Below are 22,085 nucleotides of genomic sequence, written 5' to 3'. Positions count from 1 at the left end.
TCACTTAACCAACTCAAGTGCCATCCAGGCACAGTGCCTTTTTCCTTTTAAGGTACTCCTCAGGTAATCTTGTTCATGTCAGTAGTTCTCTAAGAGGACATTTAGAATTTAGATCTTTTTCTTGGTGAAATTAATGCCATTTGTTGAGTTGTAATCTGAAAACATGAAAGAAGTAGATAGAGGAGGTACAGAGTGGACATCGATATAGACTGAGAAAACTCTTAAATGACATGCAGTAAGTATTTGCAACCATCTGTCTCCACAAGATGGGAAGTGACACCAAAGATCAGCTGTCATCAACTGAGGATTTGTCAGAGCCTCTGCTCCAGGCAGACAAAACTAAGCAAAAGATATCTCAAGATTATAAGGACTAAGGAAAGTCCTTAGGAGGCTTTAGAAAACATGACCCAAGACAAAGTTTACATAAAGATGCTGGTCTGATCAGACCTTCTGAACTTGTCAGTTTTCGGAGCTGGCGGGAAGAAAGACTTATTAGGCCTATGTCTGTTCCATTCTGTGGACTTCCTCTTATAGATGAATGACACTCAAGATAGTGAACAAGGAGTGCCTGCCTGGCTCAGTATGTAGAGCATGTGACTCTTAATCTCATGGTGGTGAGTTCAAGCCCCATGCTGGGTGTAGAGCTTAAACAACAACAACAAAAAGGAGACTCAACAAGCAGACAAATGATAGGAATGCTGTTAATTAGGTAGAAGTCAAATTTCACATGAACAGTATAATCTGGTAAAACTTACAGTCAGAGAACCCAACTTTTACTTTGATCCTGAAGCGCTCAACAAAATTATTGAAGCTCAGATACCTCACTGTTACAGGCAGGGTGGCCTTAAGCAAGTGGAAATCAAGTGGTCACATATGTGCACACTGTGACAAAGCCATAGGTCTTCCCAGAAACAAGGAGGTCAGCTGAATCTTAGTGGAAATGCCAGTTGTTAAATAGTCGGACACCCATAAACCAAAGATCATCAAGGATTTATTTGTAGTTAAGAAAAAAAGACTTATGGGACGCCTGGGTGGCTCAGTGGGTTAAGCCTCTGCTTTCGGCTCAGGTCATGATCTCAGGGTCCTGGGATCGAGTACCGCATCGGGCTCTCTGCTAAGTAGGGAGCCTGCTTCCCCTTCTCTCTCTCTGCCTGCCTCTCTGCCTACTTGTGATTTCTGTCTGTCAAATAAATAAATAAAATCTTTAAAAAAAAAAAAAAGAAAAGAAAAAAGACTTAGGTTTATTTAACTTGCTGCAACAAGCAGAGAGAACCAGAGGAATGAGGGACCATCTCAAAAGAGGGGGACAGGGGCGCCTGGGTGGCTCAGTGGGTTAAAGCCTCTGCCTTCGGCTCAGGTCACGATCTCAGGGTCCTGGGATCGAGTCCCATATCGGGCTTTCTGTTCAGCAGGGAGCCTGCTTACCCCTCTCTCTCTGCCTGATGCTCTGCCTACTTGTGATGCCGCTCTGTCTCTCTCTGTCAAATAAATAAATAAAATCTTTAAAAAAAAAAAAAGAGGGGGACAGTTAGGAAAACCTGCTCACTGAGGACTGTTGTTAGATTAGGGACTGTTGTTAGATTTTAGGGTGGAAGTTTGTAATCTGAGCAAGGATTAGTTAGAATTTGTTCACTAGATGAGTTGCTAGAACTCATTAAGTTCTAGTATAAGGTCATATCTAGTGTCTGAGCAATTACTATTAAATTAGTTTGTGTGAGGTCTTATCTTAGAACATACGGATTTGAAGTCTGGTGTGAAAAAGAGTTTGAACTCAACACCAAAAAAAAAATCTGATTAAAAAAATGGACAGAGGGGGGCGCCTGGGTGGCTCAGCGGGTTAAAGCCTCTGCCTTTGGCTCAGGTCATGATCCCAGGATCCTGGGATCGAGCCCCACATCAGGCTCTCTGCTCGGCGGGGAGCCTGCTTCCTTCTCTCTCTCTCTCTGCCTGTCTCTCTGTCTACTTGTGATCTCTGTCTGTCAAATAAATAAATAAAATATTTAAAAGAAAAAAATGGACAGAGGAGCTGAATAGACATTTTTCCAAAGAAGACATGTCCAACAGACTCATGAAAAAATGCATCAACATCCCTGATCATCAGGGAAATGCAAAATTGAAAACCACAATGGAGTATCACCTCACACCTGTCAAATGGCTCAAATAAAAAACATAAGAAGTAACCAGTGTCAGCAGAGATGTGGAGAAAAGGGAGTAATTGTGCACTGTTGGAGGAAATGTGAATTGATATAACCACTATGGAAAACAGTATGGAGGTTCCTCAAAATGTTAAAAATAGAAATACCATATGATCCAGTCATTCCGCTACTGGGTATTTACCCAAAGAAAATGAAAACATTGGGACGCCTGGGTGGCTCAGTGGGTTAAAGCCTCTGCCTTCGGCTCAGGTCGTGATCCCAGGGTCCTGGGATCCAGTCCCACATCGGGCTCTCTGCTCACTGAGGAGCCTGCTTCCCCATCTCTCTCTCTGCCTGTCTCTCTGCCTACTTGTGATCTCTGTCTGTCAAATAAATAAATAAAAACCTTTAAAAAAATTAAAAAAATAAAAGAAAATGAAAACACCAATTTGAAAAGATACATGTATCCCTGTGTTTATTGCAGCATATTTTTAATAGCCAGGTTATGTAAGCAGTCTAAACCTAAGTGTCCATCAGTAGATGAATGGATAAAGGATAAAGAAGTGGGGTGCACTCGTGCGCGTGTGCACACACACACAGGAATATTACTTGGCCATAAAAAAGAAATTAGATTTTGCCATTTGAGACAACATGGATGGACCTAAAGGGTATTATGCTAAGTGAAATAAGCCAGACAGTGAAAGACAAATACCATATGATTTTACTTGTATGTGGAAACTAAAAAACAAAAACAAATGAACAAACAAAAAAATAGAGAATAAACTGGTGATTGCCAGAGAGGAGGTATGTGGGGGTGGGGTGGGGTGGGTGAAATAGATAAGGAGAAAAATGAAAAAAAAAAAAATGGAGTTTGAGTTTAGATGGTCTGTAATGCATGTTGTGGTTTGGTTTGGTTCAATTTATCTGTTTTATGAGTCATAGCACAGTTACACATTATGGCTTTTGTTGCAATTCTAAGAGACAGCCTGTGTTAGTTTCTTGTGTATTTAAAGCTGTATTTATAATTGTTGAAAGGTTATAGAAAAGAATTTTGACTCTAAGAATTTTGCATTCGTTTTCTATTGCTGTGTAACAAATTAGCACAAACTCAGTGGTTGAAAAGAGCAACCAATTTTTAGCTCAAAGTTCTGTGGGTCAAAAGTCCAATCATAGCATGGACTTCGCTGTTCAGGATTTCAAAGGCTAAAATCAAAGTGCCCAACAGATGGAGTTTTCATGTGGAGCCTCTGGGGAAGAATCTGTTTTTAAGCTCATTGAAGTTGTTGGCAATTCTCATGGTAGTAGGAATGAAGTCCCTGTTTTTTGCTGGCTTTCAACCAGGGGTCACTTCTAGAGGCTGCCTGCATTCCTTGCTTCATGGTCCCTTCTGTCTTGAAGCCAACAATGTAGAACTTGCAAATAAAATCTGTCTTATACTTCAACTCTGTGAAATCTTATGTATGTTACCTCTAGATCCAGATTTAAAGGTCTCATATGATTAGATCAGGCCCACCTGGATAATCTTATTTAAAGGTCACCTGATTTGGGACCTTAATTATGTTTGCAGACTCCTTTCACAGCAGTACCTACATTATTGTTTGATGGAATAACTGGGAGAAAATGTGTGTATACCATGGGCCAGAAATCTTGGGCCTACCCCCTGCCTACCATAATGTCTTTTTAATGCTCTGAAGCATAAGCCTCTGTGACATCTTAGTAACTCTTGGTGGTTTTAGGTGTAACTTAAGTTTGAGGTTGAATTTTTCATTATTACTGGTAAGAGTCAGTTTGGGATACAGCTCTGCTGATCTGAGAAAAGTCTTATTTATATATAAAACTGATTACCATTGGGAAAGCTATTGCCAATGGTGTTGCTTTGTGGGTTTTTTTTGTTGTTGTTGTTTGGCCTTGTCATCTGTTACTTTTCCTTTTTTTAAGATTTTCTTTCTTTATTTGAGAGAGAATGAGAGAGGGAGCATGAGAGCGGGATGAGAAGGGGGAGGGTCAGAGGAAGAAGCAGACTCCTTGCTGAGCAGGGAGACTGATGTGGGACTCCACCGTGGGACTCCACCCTGGGACTCCAGGATCATGACCCAAGCTGAAGACAAGTTGCTTAAGCAACTGACCCATGAGATCCCCAGGCGCCCTGTTACTTTTCTTTCAATAAAGTCTATAAAACTTGGAAAAAATGGAATGTAGGGCAAAGCAGATAGAAAAAAAACAAACCCATCTGTAGTGCACTCTTCCTTATACTTTTAATCATTTTCTTAGAGTTTTTTTGTTCAGTTAAAATATCATTATAATCATATAGTATATGAAATAATTACATATGCTGACTTCTTAAGTATATGTTTTTCTTTGATTATAAAAGTAATGCAATCATTGAAAAAGGTTAAAAAAGTAGGAAAGTAAGAATAAAAAAATTAGTGCACTAGTACTAACACTACCAGCACTAATTCTTGGGTATATTTCCCTAGTGCCTTTTGTAATGTATTCTTTAGTCACAGTTTAGATCCTATTGTATGGATTTATTTTCAGTAGAATTACCACCGGAACACTTATAGATTTTAAGTAAGAGGCATTCAATATATTATATATTGCTAAGTAGTTTTTTGTGTCTTAACCTTTAAAAATGACTTCACTGGGGCAGTGGGTTGGCTTAGTGTTAGGGCATCCGATTCTTTATATCGGCTTGGGTTATGATCTCACGGTCGTGGGATTGAACCCCGCTCGGAAGGGAGCCTGCTTAAGATTCTCTTTCTCCGGGGCGCCTGGGTGGCTCAGTGGGTTAAGCCGCTGCCTTCGGCTCAGGTCATGATCTCAGGGTCCTGGGATCGAGTCCCGCATCGGGCTCTCTGCTCAGCGGGGAGCCTGCTTCCCTCTCTCTCTCTCTCTGCCTGCCTCTCCATCTACTTGTGATCTCTCTCTGTCAAATAAATAAATAAAATCTTTAAAAAAAAAAAAAAAAAAAGATTCTCTTTCTCCCTCTCCCTCTGCCCCCATCCTGGCATGTATATACTCTCTCTCTAAAATAAAATAAATCTTAAAAAAAAAGAGTTCACTCTGTAGGACTTTTAGATTCATAAATGTTTCTTTTATTTTCAAAGTTGTACATGTGTACATATATGTATATATTTGTGTGTATATATGTATTGGTACAGGTTCATAATCAATATTTACTGAGTATTTAAAAAAAAAACAAACAAAACAACGCCACCATCTGTCCAAATTGACTTACTCCCTAAGGGTCCCTGACAGCTGAGTTTTCACTGTTTATTATCATCATCAGTGGATCAAGGATAACAGCATTTCCACTGGCTCTTCCATCTTCTTGCTTGGGATAGGATACCCTGGCTCTGGCATCCCTATGTGGGACAGCAGCTCAAGAGAGGAAACTGCTTTGAAAAGAGTTTTTTCTTTTTCTTTCTTTCTTTCTTTTTTTTTTTTTAAGTTTTATTAAGTAATCTCTATGCCCAATGTGGGCTTGAACTCGATCTTGAGAACAAGTTGCATGCTCTTCCAACTGAGTCAGCCAGGTACCCCAAAAAGAGGTCTTTTTTTTAAAAATAATCTTTTAGAGAGCGTATGTGTGCTAGTAGGGGGAGGGGCCAAAAGGGAGAGGGAGGGAAAGAATCTTAAGCAGACTCTTGAGGGTGGACCCCTGCCTGATGTGGCTGGATCTCATGACCCAAGATCGTGAGACCTGAGTCAAAAACCAGAGTTCTACACTTAACTGACTGAGCCACCCAGGCGCCCCCTGCCCCCACCAAAAGAGGTCTTAAAAGAACATTTTAGACTTAATAAAACAGCATTATATGCCTCCTCTTACATCTTCTCCTGGTTTCTTATACTATCATGCCAAAATGTTTCAGCTGAAGGTACAGACTGATATCAGACCTCAGTGCACTGTCTTTCTTGTGAAACACTGATAGGGCTCTCTTGCTATGTAAATTTTTGTAAATATTTATTTATTTACTTGAGAGAAGAGAGAGAGTATGCAAGCAGTGGGAGGAGCAGAGGAAGAGGGACAAGCAGACTCCAACCTGAGTGTGGAGCCTGACCAAGGGCTCAATCCCATGACCCTGAGATCATGACCTGAGCCAAAATCAAGAGTTGGCCACATAACTGACTGAGCCACCCAAGTGCCCTTCTTGATGTGAATCTTTTTTTTTTTAATATTTTATTTATTTGTTTACTTATTTGAGAAAGAGAGAACATGAATGGTAGGGAGGGACAGAGGGAGAAGGAGAAGCTGACTCCCTGCTAAGCAGGGAGCCTGACATAGGGCTCTATTCCCGGACCCATGAGATCATGACCCGAGCTAAAGGCAGATGCTTAACTGACTAAGCCACCCAGGTACCCCTTGCTATGTGAATTTTTAAAGAATATAGAAAATCAGGGACGCCTGGGTGGCTCAGTTGGTTAAGTGACTGCCTTTGGCTCAGGTCATGATCCTGGAATCCCAGGATTGAGTCCCACATCGGGCTCCCCTCTCGGCAGGGGGTCTGCTTCTCCCTTTGACCCTCCCCCTTCTCATGCTCTCTCTCTCAAATAAATAAATAAAATTAAAAAAAAAGAATATAGAAAATCATTATTTGAGTTGCTTGACAATGAAAATAATTTATTACTTACTATACTTTTAGTTTTGAGGAGAGAGGAGAGGTAAAGACAGATATTTTATTATGTTATTTTCCTTGCAGAGTGTCCAAAATGTAATTTGTAATTTGGATGTAGTTATTGACCATATCAAGAAAGTTTCTGTTTGAACAGTGGGGTGAAAAAAAGAATATCATTCCAGAAACACCTTTCCTGGGGTTGGGAAGGAACTAAAACGAAGATGTGCACACAAGGCAAGGTTTGATCTCCGAGTTACATAATCTTGAAATCAACCAGAACTTCTGAGTCTAGGGTTCAAAATGAATAAAGCTCAACTTGAAAATCTTTATTAGTACCATGATGTCTTCATTTTAAACTTGGAATTTGACATTTTATTTTGAACCAAGTATTTTTAAAATTTTGCTTTATATCAATGGTTTATTTTTGCATTTTTATCCCTTCTGTTCATTTAGAAGAAAAAAATGCTGATTTTTTTTTTTTTTTAACAACTAGCAGATCAGAAAATATTTAGTTTATGCAACTTCTAATATAGCACCCTAAATTACTTTTGAAACATTTGGGAATGTATCTAATGTTTTCCTTACAATAAATGAATAAATATTCTCATTTGGTAATAGCTTAGAAAATATAGGATGGACAGTTTAAAAAGCGCTCTGATTTAGAGGTATTGTTAGAGGCATTGGGAACTTATTTTTTTTACTTTGAAATAGAGAAAATATGACAGATTCTCCTTTTCAAGAAATGGCCACAGCTGTATTTCTAATCCAGATACTCACAGGATTTTGCCACTCTCCATTAATAGGTGGAATCCATTTCCTCTCCCCTTGAATTTGGGCAGGCTTGCTGCTGTTCCAACCAGCTGGGTGTGGTGGGAGTGATAGGATGTGATTTCTGAGGCTAGAATATAAAAAGGATACAGGTTCCTCTTGGCTTTTTCTTTTTCTTGGGATCCATGTTCTTAGAACCCAGTCACGTGAGCAGGCCACGTGTAGATCTTCTCATCCCAAATCTGAGCTAAGCCTCAGCCAATAGCCCGTGTTAACCACTGGATGAGTGAGTGAGTGAGCTTTCAGATGATTCCAGCCCCTGGTTATCAAGTATCTGGTGGAGCTCTAGATATCATGGAAGAGAAACAAGTCAGCCCCACTGTTTCCAGTGCTGAATTCATGGTCCACAGAATCTGTGGGAGATAACAATAATTATTGTTGTTTTAAAGCCACTAAGTTTTGGGGTGCCTGGGTGGCTCAGTTGGTTAAGTGTCTGACGCCTGGTTTTGGCTCAGGTCATGATCTCAGGGTTGTGAGATCAAGCCCTGGATCGGCCTGCTTAAGATTTTCTCTCTCCCTCTGCTCCTCCGCCCCTCTCTAAAAAGAGAAGAAAAAAGAAAAAAGAAAGTCACTAAGTTTTAGGTAATTTGTTACACAACAGTAAATAATTATGTGCAAGTTTTAGACATCCATTATAGGGGAATAATCAGATGTGGACAAGGATATAGGGGTATATATATATATATATATATATATATATATATATATTCATATATATATATATATAAGAATTTCCACTATAATATAATTTATAATAGTATATAAATTTTTTTCTGAAAAAGCCTGTCAGTAAGAAAATCATTAAATTTGTGATACATCCATTATTTCCTCAAAGAAATTAAGTTTCTATATTTTCAAAAAAGAAAGTTTAAAGAATTTCTGCATAGTCTATTCTGTTATAATGATTATTAAAAAATATAAAATATAAAACTCATTAAGTTGTATGCTTATGTAAGTAAAGATGATTAAGGAAAGAAGTATATATCTGATGAAGGGAACCTACCTTAAAAGTAAGAACTTAAAAGTAAGAACTTTTATTAGTTAATGAAAATAATATATTAAGTAAATTTTTAAATGGATAAAAAGATTGATTAGAAATGTCCCAAAGATAGCTAAATGGCCAATAAACAGATGGAAATGTGCTCAACATCATTTTTCATCACGGATTTGTAAATTAGAACCCTAAAGAGGTACCTGTAGACACTCACTATTATTGAATAAAATTTAAAAGCTTAACCAATACCAAATGTTGGCAAGGCTATGGAGAAACTAGAACCCTCACAACTCACTGGTGTGAATAAAATAGTATAAGCCTTTGGTGAACTGTTTGACAAAACTTATGTCTACCCCCTATCTTGCAGTCCCACCCCTGAATATATACCCAAGAGAGAGGAGTGTTTATGTCCACTGTAAGATAGATAGAAAAATGTTCATAGCAACTTTTATTCATTTTATTTTATTTTTTAAAGTAATCCCCACACCCAGCATGGGGCTTGAACTCATGACCCCAAGATCAAGGATCATGTGCTTCACTGACTGAGCCAGCCGGGTGCTCCCATAGCAACTTTATTCACAATAGGTCAAAATTAGAAAGCTAATCTAGTAACACATTTTGCTGTGTCTAGCCTAAGGCTTAGCATGTAACTGTTTTTACTTTAATATGTGATATTAATGAAAATTAATGTAGGGCATCCCAGTCCCCAATTTTCTAACCACCTTTTATTATGTTCAGTTAGTCAACATATTGTACCTCATTAGTTTTTGTTGTAGTGTTCAATGATTCATTAGTTGAATATAACACCCAGTGCTCATCACAATACGTGCCCTCCTTAATGCCCATCATCCGGTTACCCCATCCCTCCACCCCCCTCCCTTCTGTAACCCTTAGTTTGTTTTTTGGAGTCCAGAGTCTTGTGGTTTGTCTCCCTCTCTGATTTCTTCCCATTCAGTTTTCCTTCCCTTCCCCTGTGGTCCTCCATTCTATTCCTTAAGTTCCACATATGGGTGGAACCATATGATAATTGTCTTTCTCTGCTTGACTTATTTCACTCAGCATCATCCCCTCCAGTTCCATCCATGTCATTGCAAATAGTAGGTATTCATCCTTTCTGACGGCTGAGGAATATTCCATTATATATGAACCACTTCTTTATCCATTCATCTGTTGAAGGACATCTCCACTCCTTCCACAGTCTGCCTGTTGTGGACATTGCTGCTATGAACATTGGAGTGTGTTTGCTCCTTCTTTTCACTGCATCTGAAAACTGCGGAACACTTCATAAATTTGTGTATCATCATTGTGCAGGGGCCATGCTAATTTCTGTATCGTTCTAATTTTAGTACATGTGGTGCTGAAGTGAGCATCCAATTTTCTAAATTCTAAAACTGTTTTGAAATTTCTTAAAATCCTGTGATTTTGAATTTGGAGGACTAAAAGAAACAACTTATAGATTGCCTAGAACACATTATAAAAATGCCAACTTTTTCTCTATATTCAGCTCCAATATTCCCTTACTCTTGGATCATTCTTTAGTTTGATTAGTTTTTTTAAGAGTTTATTTATTTATTTGTCAGAGAGAGATGGCATGAGCAGGGAGAGCAGCATGCAGAGGGAGAAGCAAGCTCCCGGCTGAGCAAGGAGCCAGATGTGGGACTCAGTCTGCTGACCCAGGGATCATGACCTGAGCTGAAGGCAGATGCTTAACTGGCTGAGCCTCCCAGGTGTCCCTAGGCTAGTTTTAGATTATTATTATTTTTTTTTAAGATTTTATATATTTATTTGGCAGACAGAGATCACAAGCAGGCAGACAGGCAGGCAGAGAGAGGAGGAAGCAGGCTCTATGCTGAGCAGAGAACCCGATGCGGGGCTCGATTCCAGGACTCTGGAATCGTGACCTGAGCTGAAGACAGAGGCTTTTAACCCTCTGAGCCACCCAGGCGCCCCTGAACTTGTACAACTTAACAGCAAAAACAAGCAAACGGTCTGGTTAACAAAAGGGGAAAAGGAACTGAATAGACATTTTTCCAAAGAAGACATATAGAAGGTCAACAGGTACATGAAAAGCTGCTTGATATCTCTCATTAATTATCAAGAAAACGCATATTGAAACCACAGTGAAGACATCATCTCACACCTGTTAGAATGGTTGCATTGTGCTCCCAAAACAAATGAGGGCCAGCTGGAGACTGTCCAAATTTTTTCTTTTTTAAGATTTTATTTATTTATTTGACAGAGACACAGCAAGACACAGCAAGAGAAGGAACACAAGCAGGGGGAGTGGGAGAGGGAAAAGCAGGCCTCCCACCCAGCAGGGAGCCCGATGTGGGGCTCCATCCCAGGACCCCTGGAATCATGACCTGAGCCGAAGGCAGACACCCTACGACTGAGCCACCCAGGCATCCCAGACTGTCCGAATTTGAGGTATATTTTATAGAAATTAGGCAAACATGTGACTGTGTGTGACTCTTGACCGCTGGGTCATGGGTTCAAATCCCACGCTGGACACAGAGCTTACCTTTTTTTTTTTTTTTTTTTTGGTGAGATTTTATTATTTATTTGTCAGAGAGAAAGAACGCACAAGCAGTAGGAGCAACAGGCAGAAGGAAAAGCAGGCTCCCCACTAAGCAAGGAGCCGGATGCGAGACTTGATCCTAGGACCTGGGATCAGACCTGAGCTGAAGGCAGATGCTTAACCAACAACCACCCAGGTGTCCCCAGAGCTTACTTAAAAAAATAGAATCAGCCAGACTTGCTGATAAATTGGGATTTGGGGAGTATTGGGGAAATTGTGATTAAGGGAGGACTGCCTAGCTTTTTGGCCTGAGCAACTGGGTTGAGTGTGGTTCTATATATTTAGATGGAAAAGACTAGAAGTGGTATGGGAAATAATAAGTTTAATTTTGGACATATGTTAATTTTTTCTCACCATATAAGTTTAAAGCATGCGGCATCATGGTTTGATTTACATATAGTTTGAAATGATTACCACAGTAAGTTTAGCTAACATCCATCTTTTCATATAGATACAATAAAAAGAAAAGAAAGAAGAAAAGAAAGAGAATTTTCTCCTTGTGATGAGAACTCTTAGGATTTGCTCTTTTTTTCCCCCTTAGGATTTGCTCCTATAGATCATACAGCAGTGTTAGTTGTAGTCATCATGTTGTATATTATATCTCTAGTATTTATTTATCACTGGAAGTTTATGTCTTTTTAAAAAAGATTTGTTTTAGGGAGAGAGTGTGTGGGTCAGGGGGCAGAGAGAGAGGGAGAGAGTAAATCCCAAGCAGACTCCCCACTGAGTTCGGAGCCCGACATGGGGTTTGATCTCACGACCCTGAGATCATGACCTGAGCCAGAATCAAGAGTCGGACGTTCAATCAACTGAGCTACCCAGGTGCCCCAGAAATTTGTATCTTTTGACTACAGTGCTCCCATTTCCGCCTCCCCTCCACCTCTGCCTCTCACCTCTGGTAACCACAAGTCCCATCTCTTTTTCTGTGAGTTTTATTTTGGTTTGAATCTACATGTGAGTGAGATCATACAGTATTTGTCTTTCTCTGACTTATTTTACTTAGGATAATACCCTCCAGTACCATCCATAATGTCACCAATAGTGGAACTTTCTCATATTTTATGGCTGAATAATATTCCTTTGTATGAAAATACCACCATTTCTATATCCATTCATCCATTAGTCAACTCTTAAGTTGTTTCCGTGACATGTTAAATTTTAAATAAGTATTAAACATCCAAGTAGATATTAATTGGGTGGTTGAACTTAAGAGCCTGGAGTTCAAAGGAGCCTTTAGGCTAATCAGTTTTTACAAGGTTTGTGATAAAACCCTTGGTTATATTTGATTATGCTGCAAATTATGTTAATTATGAAATAAAACCATTTTCACAATTCTTTAGTTTTATTATTTATGCCAAATCGTTTTCCCCCATTATTTATTGTGAATGTTTATTTTTTATGTGGATACACTTCAAGTGGCTTTTTAAAATACCAGTCATCCTTGAATTACAAGACCTCTTCTACTCTTCAGGGGAAAAAACTACCGTAATTTTATTCTATTTTATTATTTTTTAAGATTTTATTTATTTATTTGACCTAGATCATGAGCAGACAGAGAGGCAGGCAGAGAGAGAGGGGGAAGCAGGTTCCCTGCTAAGCAGACAGCCTGATGAGGGGCTCAATCCCAGGACCCTGAGATCATGACCGAGCCGAAGGCAGAGGCTTTAACCCGCTGAGCCACCCAGGCACCCAAGTACCGTAATTTTTTTTATTTTATTTTATTTTATTTTATTTATTTATTTGACAGAGATCACAGTAGGCAGAGGCAGGCAGAGAGAGAGGAGGAAGCAGGCTCCCCGCTGAGCAGAGAGCCCGACGTGGGTCTCGATCCCAGGACCCTGGGATCATGACCCGAGCTGAAGGCAGAGGCCTTAATCCACTGAGCCACTCAGGCGCCCCAGTACCGTAATTTTATATTCACTGAATTATCACATTTCTGGATAAGTCACCTTTTGGTTCATAGGTTTTTTTTTTGTTTTTTGTTTTTTTTTTAACTCTATGCTAGTGTTTTGAGACCCTTCAATCCCTCTGTTAACTCTTCTTCATTGGTAGGGTTTGTAGTTTATAAAATAATAGACCTATATTAAAAATGAAGGGATCACTCCCCCCTCCCAAATTATGATATAATATATAACCAATAAAGCAGTATATTGAGTGCTGACACTGTTGACATTTGATTCTTTCATTTAAAAATGCCTAATTTAATTTTTTGAACAAATAAAATGTCTGGAATAACTTAAATACATTTTCTTTGGAATTTGAAAAATTGTGCTAAGACATTGTTTTAGAAGTATGACCATAAGTGGAGTGTTTAAAGAGGTGGCACACAGCCTCAGAAACAAAGAAGAGAAACTTCAGTGCTTGGTGTTGAGTAGTTGGTTTATAATTTGAAAGGATGCAGGAACTGAAACTCTGTGTTAGAATTCATATACTTCATAGTTTAAAGTAGGTATATGATGTTAGAAGCTGAAACTTCAGCTTGTTCATTTGCCTGCATATGGTGTTTTGTTGTATTTCTTGTTAGTAAAATCCAGTGTGCCATTAAAAACAGTTGGAAATGAATGTGATGCAGACTTGGGTTCTTAGAAAAGATTATTCACTGTGAAGTGAATAGTGAAGTCAGCTGAAAATCCTCTTATGTGTACATTAGATGAAATAAAATAAACTTTGGCTTGAAGATGTGTACATACATAGTATTCAGATTTTAATTCTAGTCCTATTCTTGTTCCCCTGACTCCATGTTTATCTAAACCAGTGTTACACGCAAAGTGTGGTCCATGGATCCGTGTCAGTTTATAACCAGTTATTAGCTTCAATAAGTACAGAAATTGAGCATTTAAGAACTTAAATAGCAGTTTGACATTGGCACAGCATCTAAGCATGTGATCATTTTTCTAGTGATTTATTTCTACTGCATTTTACAAAGTACAGGTTTTGACAGGTTAGAGGTTGGAGTGGGGCAGTTCCCACAAGTAGTTTGCAAAGCACTACTCTAGATCCTCTTTTTCATTCAGAAATTCCAAACTCCTGTTTCCATGTGGTCACAGTAGAGACTGGGAAAAGGACATAAAGACCTGTAAACTATTACTTTGTGATGACTGGGAATGAAGGTGCTGATTATTTGAGATTAGTTGGATCTTTTTTTTAATTTTTAAGATTTTATTTATTTATTTGATAGAGAAAGAGGGGGATCACAAGCGGAAGTAGTGGCAGGCAGAGGGAGAGAGAGATGTACACTCCCTGCTGAGCAAGGAGCCCAATGTGGGGCTTGATCCTGAGACCCTAAGATCATGACCTGAGCTGAAGGCAGATGCTTAACCAACTGAGCCACTCAGATGCCCCGAGATTAGTTGTGTCTTTACTTAGAATTCCCTTAAACCATTTTCCTGGTGCACTCTAACCAATTTTAGTGTGCACAACTGTTGCCTGGGACACCTGTTAACAAAGCAGATGACTGTGCCGAGTCTCCAAAAGTTTTGATTCTACCAGGCTGAGGCCCAAGAATCTACATTCTAAACAAACACCCCAGCTGATTCTGGAGAATATTGTTTCTGGATAGGTGGTTTAAATCAGGATACTGGAGAGTAAAAGAGGATGCTATTAAATCACATTAGGACAAGATAAATAATTTTGAGAATATCCAAATAGGCATGCTCGGACATATGGTCACTGTACTTGGGGCATATTTTTTAAAAAATATAGGTTTAAAGTTTAATTGGAAAGCTCTTGCTATTTCCTTCCATGACCAAACTTAGCTAGATTTCCTTTAGTCCTCTCAGGATGGTGGCTGTTCCCACTTTTGTATGAATCAATGTCAACTATAGTGTATATACAACTTTCTAATAAGGAAGATGGAATTCAGGGCTTCTAAACATAGCTAGGAGTAACTTGAGGAGAGGACCCACTCCTTTAAGGTTGAAGATCCTTTTCTTCTGATTTGAAGGAAATTGATTTTATTTGTACTTAGCTAAAAATTTAGGACTCTTCGGGAACTTTCTGTTAAGCATGCTGTCTCAAGCCCATCTTAATTCCTCTTAGTGTTCCTGGCTCAGCTGTGTCCCATTTCTTTTAGCTGGGCATAATCCCCTTGATCCACTTCAGCCTTGCTTTTGTTTTCATTTAACTAAGTGACTTGTTTACTTGTTTTAAGTAAATAGCAATGGAAGAATTTGAAAGAAAAGATACCTTTCTAAATTTCTTTCTCAAGAGTTCTTTAGGTTGTTGTCACCTCTCCTTACATAACTTTTATGATATATAGAAAAAATGATTTTCCTATTTTGTAAACTGTTACCTGATTACAACTAAGTATTGAAATGAATTTATTTTCATTAGTAGTAATAATATTGCTGTTAGAAGTCAAACAATATCTGTGGATTTCTTGTCTCTGGAACTACCTCTATTATAATACCTTTTTTGTCAACTCTAATATATTTGATTTTATATCGTTTCATTTTGTTTTTAGTTTGTTGGCCAATTTCTTTTATTTACATAGTGGGGATAAAAACAACCAGGCTCTCTGTGGGGTTCATTTCAAAATGGAGAAGGGCAGATTGGTTAGCCAGAAATTGAGAGTAAGAGCTTGAAAATCAAAAAGAGGTAAATTAAGTATGAAAAGGGGAATGATTAAATGTGGAACCTTCCATTTATTTTTCTGGATCAAGATTTCAGAGGACTTGGTGTTCTCTGAAGTCACATACATAGGCTCTTGATTGAACCTCGTGTAAATTTCTTTAAAGAGAACTTTTCTAAGACTTATATTCTTAGTTTTTTCCACTTTTTAAAAAAATATTTTATTTATTTATTTGAGAGAGAGAGAGAAAGAGAGCACTGAGCTGGGAAGAGATGGGAAAAGATGGAGAATCAGGATCCCTGCTGAGCAGGGAGCTCATAGTGTGCCTTGATCCCGGGACTCTAGGATCATGATGTAAGCTGAAGGCAGTTGCTTAACCAACTGAGCCACCCAGGTGCCCCGGTACTATAATTTTTTCAGTAAGCTTTGAATAATCCAAATGAGTCAAGTTGTAGCTAAGAGCATGGTGAATTTACCATATGATTTTTAAGTCTAAAATTTTTATAGTGCCTATAGATTTCAGCTTGATTCTCTCTCTCTCTTTTTTTTTTTTTTTTTTTTTTTTGAGAGAGAGAGTAAGAGTGACGGCACACACCATGTGTGTGCAGGCTGTGGGGAGAGAGAGAGGGAGGGAAAGAATCCTAAGCAGGCTCCACATCCAGCTCAGAGCCCAACATGGGGCTAGATCTCAGAACCCGGAGATCATGACCTGAGCCGAAATCAAGAGTTGGACACTTAACCAGCTGAGCTACCCAGGTGCTGCCCCCCTTTTCTTTAGGTTGTATTTTTTAAAATTTAATTTTTTTTTTCAATGTTCCAAGATTCATTGTTTATGCACCACACCCAGTGCTCCATGCAATATGTGCCCTCCATAATACCCACCACCAGGCTCATCGAACCCCCCGCCCAAAACCCTCAGTTTGTTTCTGAGTCCACAGTCTCTCATGGTTTGTCTTCCTCTCCGATTTCCCCCAATTCACTTTTCCTTTCCTTCTTCTAATGTCCTTTGTATTATTCCTGTGCTCCGTAAGTAAGTGAAACCATATGATAATTGACTCTCTCTGCTTGACTTATTTCACTCAGCATAATCTCCTCCAGTCCCATCCATGTTGATACAGAAGTTGGTATTCATCCTTTCTGACGGAGGCATAGTACTCCATTGTATATATGGACCATGTCTTCTTTATCCATTCATCTGTTGAAGGATGTCTTGGCTTTTTCCACATTTTGGCAACTGTTGCCATTGCTGCTATGAGCATTGGGGTACAGATGGCCCTTCATTTCACTCCATCTGTATCTTTGAGGTAAATACCCAGTAGTGCAATTGCAGGGTCATAGGGTAGCTCTATTTTTAATTTCTTAAGGATTCTCCAGGCTGTTTTCCAAAGTGGCTGCACCAACTTGCATTCCCATCAACAGTGTAAGAGGGTTGCCCTTTCTCCACAGCCTTTCCAACACATGTTGTTTACTGTCTTGTTCATTTTGGTGCCCCCCCCACCTTTAAAGTTTATTTATTTATTTAAATAATCTCAACATGGTGCTTGAACTCATGACCCCAAGATCAAGAGTTGCTTGCTCCTCTAAGCTAGCCAGGAGCCGCTCACCATAAAGCTAGAAGTAGAACCACCAGGCATAAATTACAAATTAAAATGAGCTCATCTTTTAAATGCATAATTTATATAGGCTTGTAGATGTTAGATCATAGATAATCTAAAGTAGACTACATTATAATCTTAAGTAGACTTCCATCATACAATGAGATGATGGCCAATTTTAAAAACGTCAAAAAAGTTTTTTGTTAAAGTTGGTAGTTCACCATGATATTACATGGACTTTATATCAAGAATAAACTGAAGTTAGTTTTTAGCATTTACAGATTAGAAAACACAACTAGACCTTCTTTATCTGTTCTCTTCAACTTTATACCGTCTTACCGTAGCAAGTAATTCTCAGGAACAGCTCTATTTAGTTAGCAGTGTGCTTGTTATCAGTAATATTTTAGTCAACTACCTTTTAATAATAAAGTATACAACTATGATTCCCCTGATCAGGAGCTGAAGTCAGACTTCTAAAACATGGTTCCATTATGTCAGTTCTATGGAAAAATAAATGCCATTCAGTGCTGTGATTTCTTTCCCCTCATTTTAACCACAGTTTCATTTTTAACACATTTTCCATAGAGAAAAGATACTCATATCATCTAGTCCCTGGTCTTTTAGTTTATTTTCTGAATCATCTTCAAGTCTTTCATGTTTATACGTAAAAACATAATTCATACATACACAGATACACATTCATCTCCTAAATAACTTTGACTTTAACTGTGGCCTTTTTAAAAATTAGAATCTATCATCTATAGTATGATAGTATCTCAGATTTCTTTCCCCATATAGTTCTGGTGTTGTGGATGTGAGATCATAGTGATGTATTAGGTTTAATTTGTTGCATAAAGAAATGGGGTCATGGTTCTCTGTACATTTAAGTATTTTAAATTACTTTTTCTCTCCTCCTAGCTGTTCCCTTTCCTCCAACCCAACGGCTTACTTTGAAGGAAGTATTTGAGAATGGGAAACCTAAAATTGATATTTTGAAAAACCATTTAGTGAAGGAAGGGCGACTGGAAGAGGAAGTAGCCTTAAAGATAATCAATGATGGGGCTGCCATCCTGAGACAAGAGAAGACCATGATAGAAGTAGAGGCTCCAATCACAGGTATGTGAAGTAATTGCATGGTGGCACTTAGATTTGAGCTAATTTGAAAAATGATTACAAATAACCAACTAAGGTATGTGATAATATTTCTAGGAATTATGAGATAGTCTTAGGATTATTCAGTATGTTTGTTATTCATCAAAGAAATAAAATTTAAAATACCTAGTATTTTCAGTAGGACTATTCAGTATTGATAGATTGACCACAATTATAGAACATTCCAGTCAAAAGCTTATGTGATTTAAAAGCTAAACTGTGATCTTATTGGTGTATTGCCATTTCTCTTATAAGACATAATTTTTCATCTCACTTTGTGTCCTTTTTTCCCTAGTGTGTGGTGACATTCATGGACAATTCTTTGACCTGATGAAGTTGTTTGAAGTTGGAGGATCACCTAGTAACACACGCTATCTCTTTCTGGGTGATTATGTGGACAGAGGCTATTTCAGTATAGAGGTAAAAATTAAACTGGATACGTTGGAACGATCATATTGTCTTTTTTTAGAAATTTGCTTTCCTTTCTTTAGTAGAAGAAATTAAAATGAGAGCACTGGCAGAATTTGTAAACTTCAATACTTCCAGTATTAAAGTGTTAAAGAAATGTATTCATTTATAGAAGAAAGATCTATTCCTTCTTGTAGCTTCTGTATGTAGTAGACATATAGAAAGCTGTAGACATATAGAAAGCTGTATTAACCCAGCTTTGCAAATAAGTTAAATGCTTACCAACCTTTCCTCTTGAAGATAGTGTATAGGCTGTGTATAAATGACATAAATGGCTATTCACCCTAAACAGGGTTTGAATTAGCCGATCTTAATTATAAAACCATAAGTTGCTGAGCTGTGATTTGCTTTTATTTATTTATTTATTTAAAAAAGGATACTAAATGTCATGGCAATCTCTAGAACAAATTTTTTTTTTTTGAAGATTTTATTTATTTATTTGACAGACAGAGATCACAAGTAGGCAGAGAGGCAGGCACAGAGAAAGGAGGAAGCAGGCTCCCTGCCAAGCAGAGAGCCGGACGTGGGGCTCAATCCCAGGACCCTGGGATCACGACCAGAGCCGAGGGCAGAGGCTTTAACCCATTGAGCCACCCAGGCGCCCCTACGACTTACTTTTAGATTAACACCCTTTACTTTTAGATTAACGCCCGATGCTAAATAAGCAGGCACTTAGCTTATCATAGGAATAATTTTTTATATTGTTGCACATAGTAAGCAGTTAATCATTGTTCATTAAAGGAAAAAATGATTAAAGTTAATGAAGTTAATGGAAACTTACAATTTACTTAAATATATTTGGAAAATTGAATGATGAGGAAAAATAATTAGAATTAAAATAAAGTAGGGGCACCTGGGTGGCTCCGTTTGTTAAGCATTCGATTGTTGATTTCAACCCAGATCATGATCTCAGCATTGTGAGGTCGAACCTCATGTCGGGCTGCACTCTGGAGCCCTGCTTGGAATTCTCTCTTTCCCTCTCCCTTTGCTCCTCCCCCTGCTCTTTCTCTTTCTCTCTCTCAAATAAATAAATGAAATTTTTTTTTTTTTAAGAAAAAAAATTCGGGGCGCCTGGGTGGCTCAGTGGGTTAAGCCTCTGCCTTCGGCTCCGGTCGTGAACTCAGGGTCCTGGGATCGAGCCCCGCATCGGGCTCCCTGCTCAGTGGGGAGCCTGCTTCCCCCTCTCTCTCTGCCTGCCTCTCTGCCTACTTGTGATCTCTATCTCTCTGTCAAATAAATAAATAAAATAAAATAAAATAAAAAAGAATTCAAGCTATTGTGTATAAAAGATAAAACTATTTTAGAACCTAATGCAAAGACTTGAGTACAGTGGAACCAAAGCACATTCATGTTTAATGTCCATTGATTCAGCTATATGTGCTTCGCAAATAAAAGAGAAGTAACTTTTGAATAGTGCAGGTAACTAAATTTATAATGTGTCCAGAATAAGTTTGAGATGAGAAATTGAGTCTGCTTGCTGTTCTTGTAGTCTTTAGTTCTGCTTCTCCCTCATAGTGTGATAGTCTCACTGTACTTAGTTTCTAGTGGCTAAAGACTTACTGTATGTGCAGCATCACTCCTAGATCCAAATCAGCTATCTTACCTAGTACTCATTCAAAGAAGCAGCAGTTATTCTAAAGCTGCCAGAAAAATATACAGGAGAAATAGATTGTCCTCTTCTGTTAGATGAGTAGTCTAAATTCATGAATCAGAAGAGTTCAGTGTTACCTGCCAGAGCCTCAGATTAATTTAGTGTCATCTATGAGGACACAAATTAGTTGTAGAAGCTAAGAAAATAATTGTTTCCCTGCTGCTCAGTAAATTTCCAAGGTCTCTTAAGTATGTATCTGGGATGGGTGGAGATGATACCTGCAGACTGTATCATTGAAATGTTTCTCTATTCCAAGTAACCTAAGTGTCCATCAGTAGATGAATGGATAAAGAAAATGTGGTCTGTATATATATATACCAGATATAATAGAATATTACTCCAACATAAGAGAGAATGAAATGTGCCCATTTGCAACAACATGGATGGACCTAGAGGATATTATGCTAAATGAAACAAGACAAGGACAGATAGTATATGATTTCACTTATATGTGGAATCTACAAAACAAATGAACAAACAAAACAGAAGCAGACTTATAAACACAGAGAACAAACTGGTGGTTGTCAGAGTGGTGGGATGTAGGGAGTTGGGTAAAATAGGTAGAGGGGATTAAGAGATACAGAGTTCCAGTTGTAAGATAAATAAGTCACAGGGATGAAATGTATATCACAGAAAATATAGTCAATAATATAGCATAGGATATGTTATACTAAATGTACAGGCATTACCAAAGAGAAAATGTTCTTAGATGTCTAGGTGATGTAAATGTTATTTGATGATCAATTGTTGACATGTTGACAGCTAATGAATAATTGTTGCCATACAGAAAGGATTGTTGAAGTGGAGTACAAATTCTGTTCACACTGAAATAAAGAAGTGATTTTTGAGTGTCTGAACAAATCTGATAATCATGAGCCTGTAGGGGGGCCTGGGTGGCTAAATTGGTTAACCGGCTGCCTTCAGCTCGGGTCATGATCCCAGGGTCCTGGGATCAACCCCCCCACATTGGGCTCCCTGCTCAGCGGGGAGTCTGCTTCTCTCTCTTCCTCTGATCCTCCACGCTGTTCATGCTTGCTTTCTCAAATAAATAAAATATTTTTAAAAAAATCATGAGCCTATAATTGAATTATACAAGGTAATTGTGCAATTGCATATATAAGGAAATAAAACTTCAGATTAGAGGCCAAGAAGTGCATCAACCAAATTACACTGAAATATGGATATGAATTTTGCTTTTATATATCTCATTACTTCAAAAAGGTGACTTGGTCTTTTCAGGAGTCAGAAACAAAGACCTTGTTAAATAAAAAGATATTTCATGTTCTTCGCTGGGAAATAGAGAAAAAGAGAATGTGCTTTTTAAGTTTATATATGAATTTAATGTCCTTTTTTTGAGTGTAGTTAACACACAATGTTGTATTAGTTTCAAGTGTACAACGTAGTGATTCAACAAGTTTATAAGTCTATGCTCACCACAAGTGTAGCTGCCATAATCTTTACCATAATCTTGACTGTTCCCTATGCTGTATCTCTTGTT

General features: G+C 38.3%; 1 protein-coding gene and 1 non-coding gene across 5 annotated transcripts in view; one reads left to right on the top strand and one right to left on the bottom strand.

Annotated features, from left to right (window-relative positions):
- The window catches only part of PPP3CC (protein phosphatase 3 catalytic subunit gamma), a 97,151-nt gene that overhangs the window by 22,246 nt on the left and 52,820 nt on the right, over positions 1-22,085 (top strand). For all 4 annotated transcript variants that reach the window (XM_032855848.1, XM_032855846.1, XM_032855849.1 and 1 more), the window contains exons 2-3: positions 18,235-18,432; positions 18,764-18,888. In XM_032855848.1, the coding sequence (XP_032711739.1) occupies positions 18,235-18,432; positions 18,764-18,888 (323 nt within the window). The remainder of the gene's footprint in view (positions 1-18,234; positions 18,433-18,763; positions 18,889-22,085) is intronic.
- LOC116866772 lies at positions 9,840-9,943 on the bottom strand. Its single transcript, XR_004382468.1, has one exon. It is a non-coding gene; the product is annotated as a U6 spliceosomal RNA (small nuclear RNA).

Source organism: Lontra canadensis, unplaced genomic scaffold (assembly GCF_010015895.1).
Source record: "Lontra canadensis isolate GAN:19392208 unplaced genomic scaffold, GSC_riverotter_1.0 scaffold10, whole genome shotgun sequence".
Classification (NCBI taxonomy): Eukaryota; Metazoa; Chordata; class Mammalia; order Carnivora; family Mustelidae; genus Lontra; species Lontra canadensis.
Note: the sequence above shows the minus strand (reverse complement) of the source record. Positions and strands in the feature narration are given on the sequence as shown.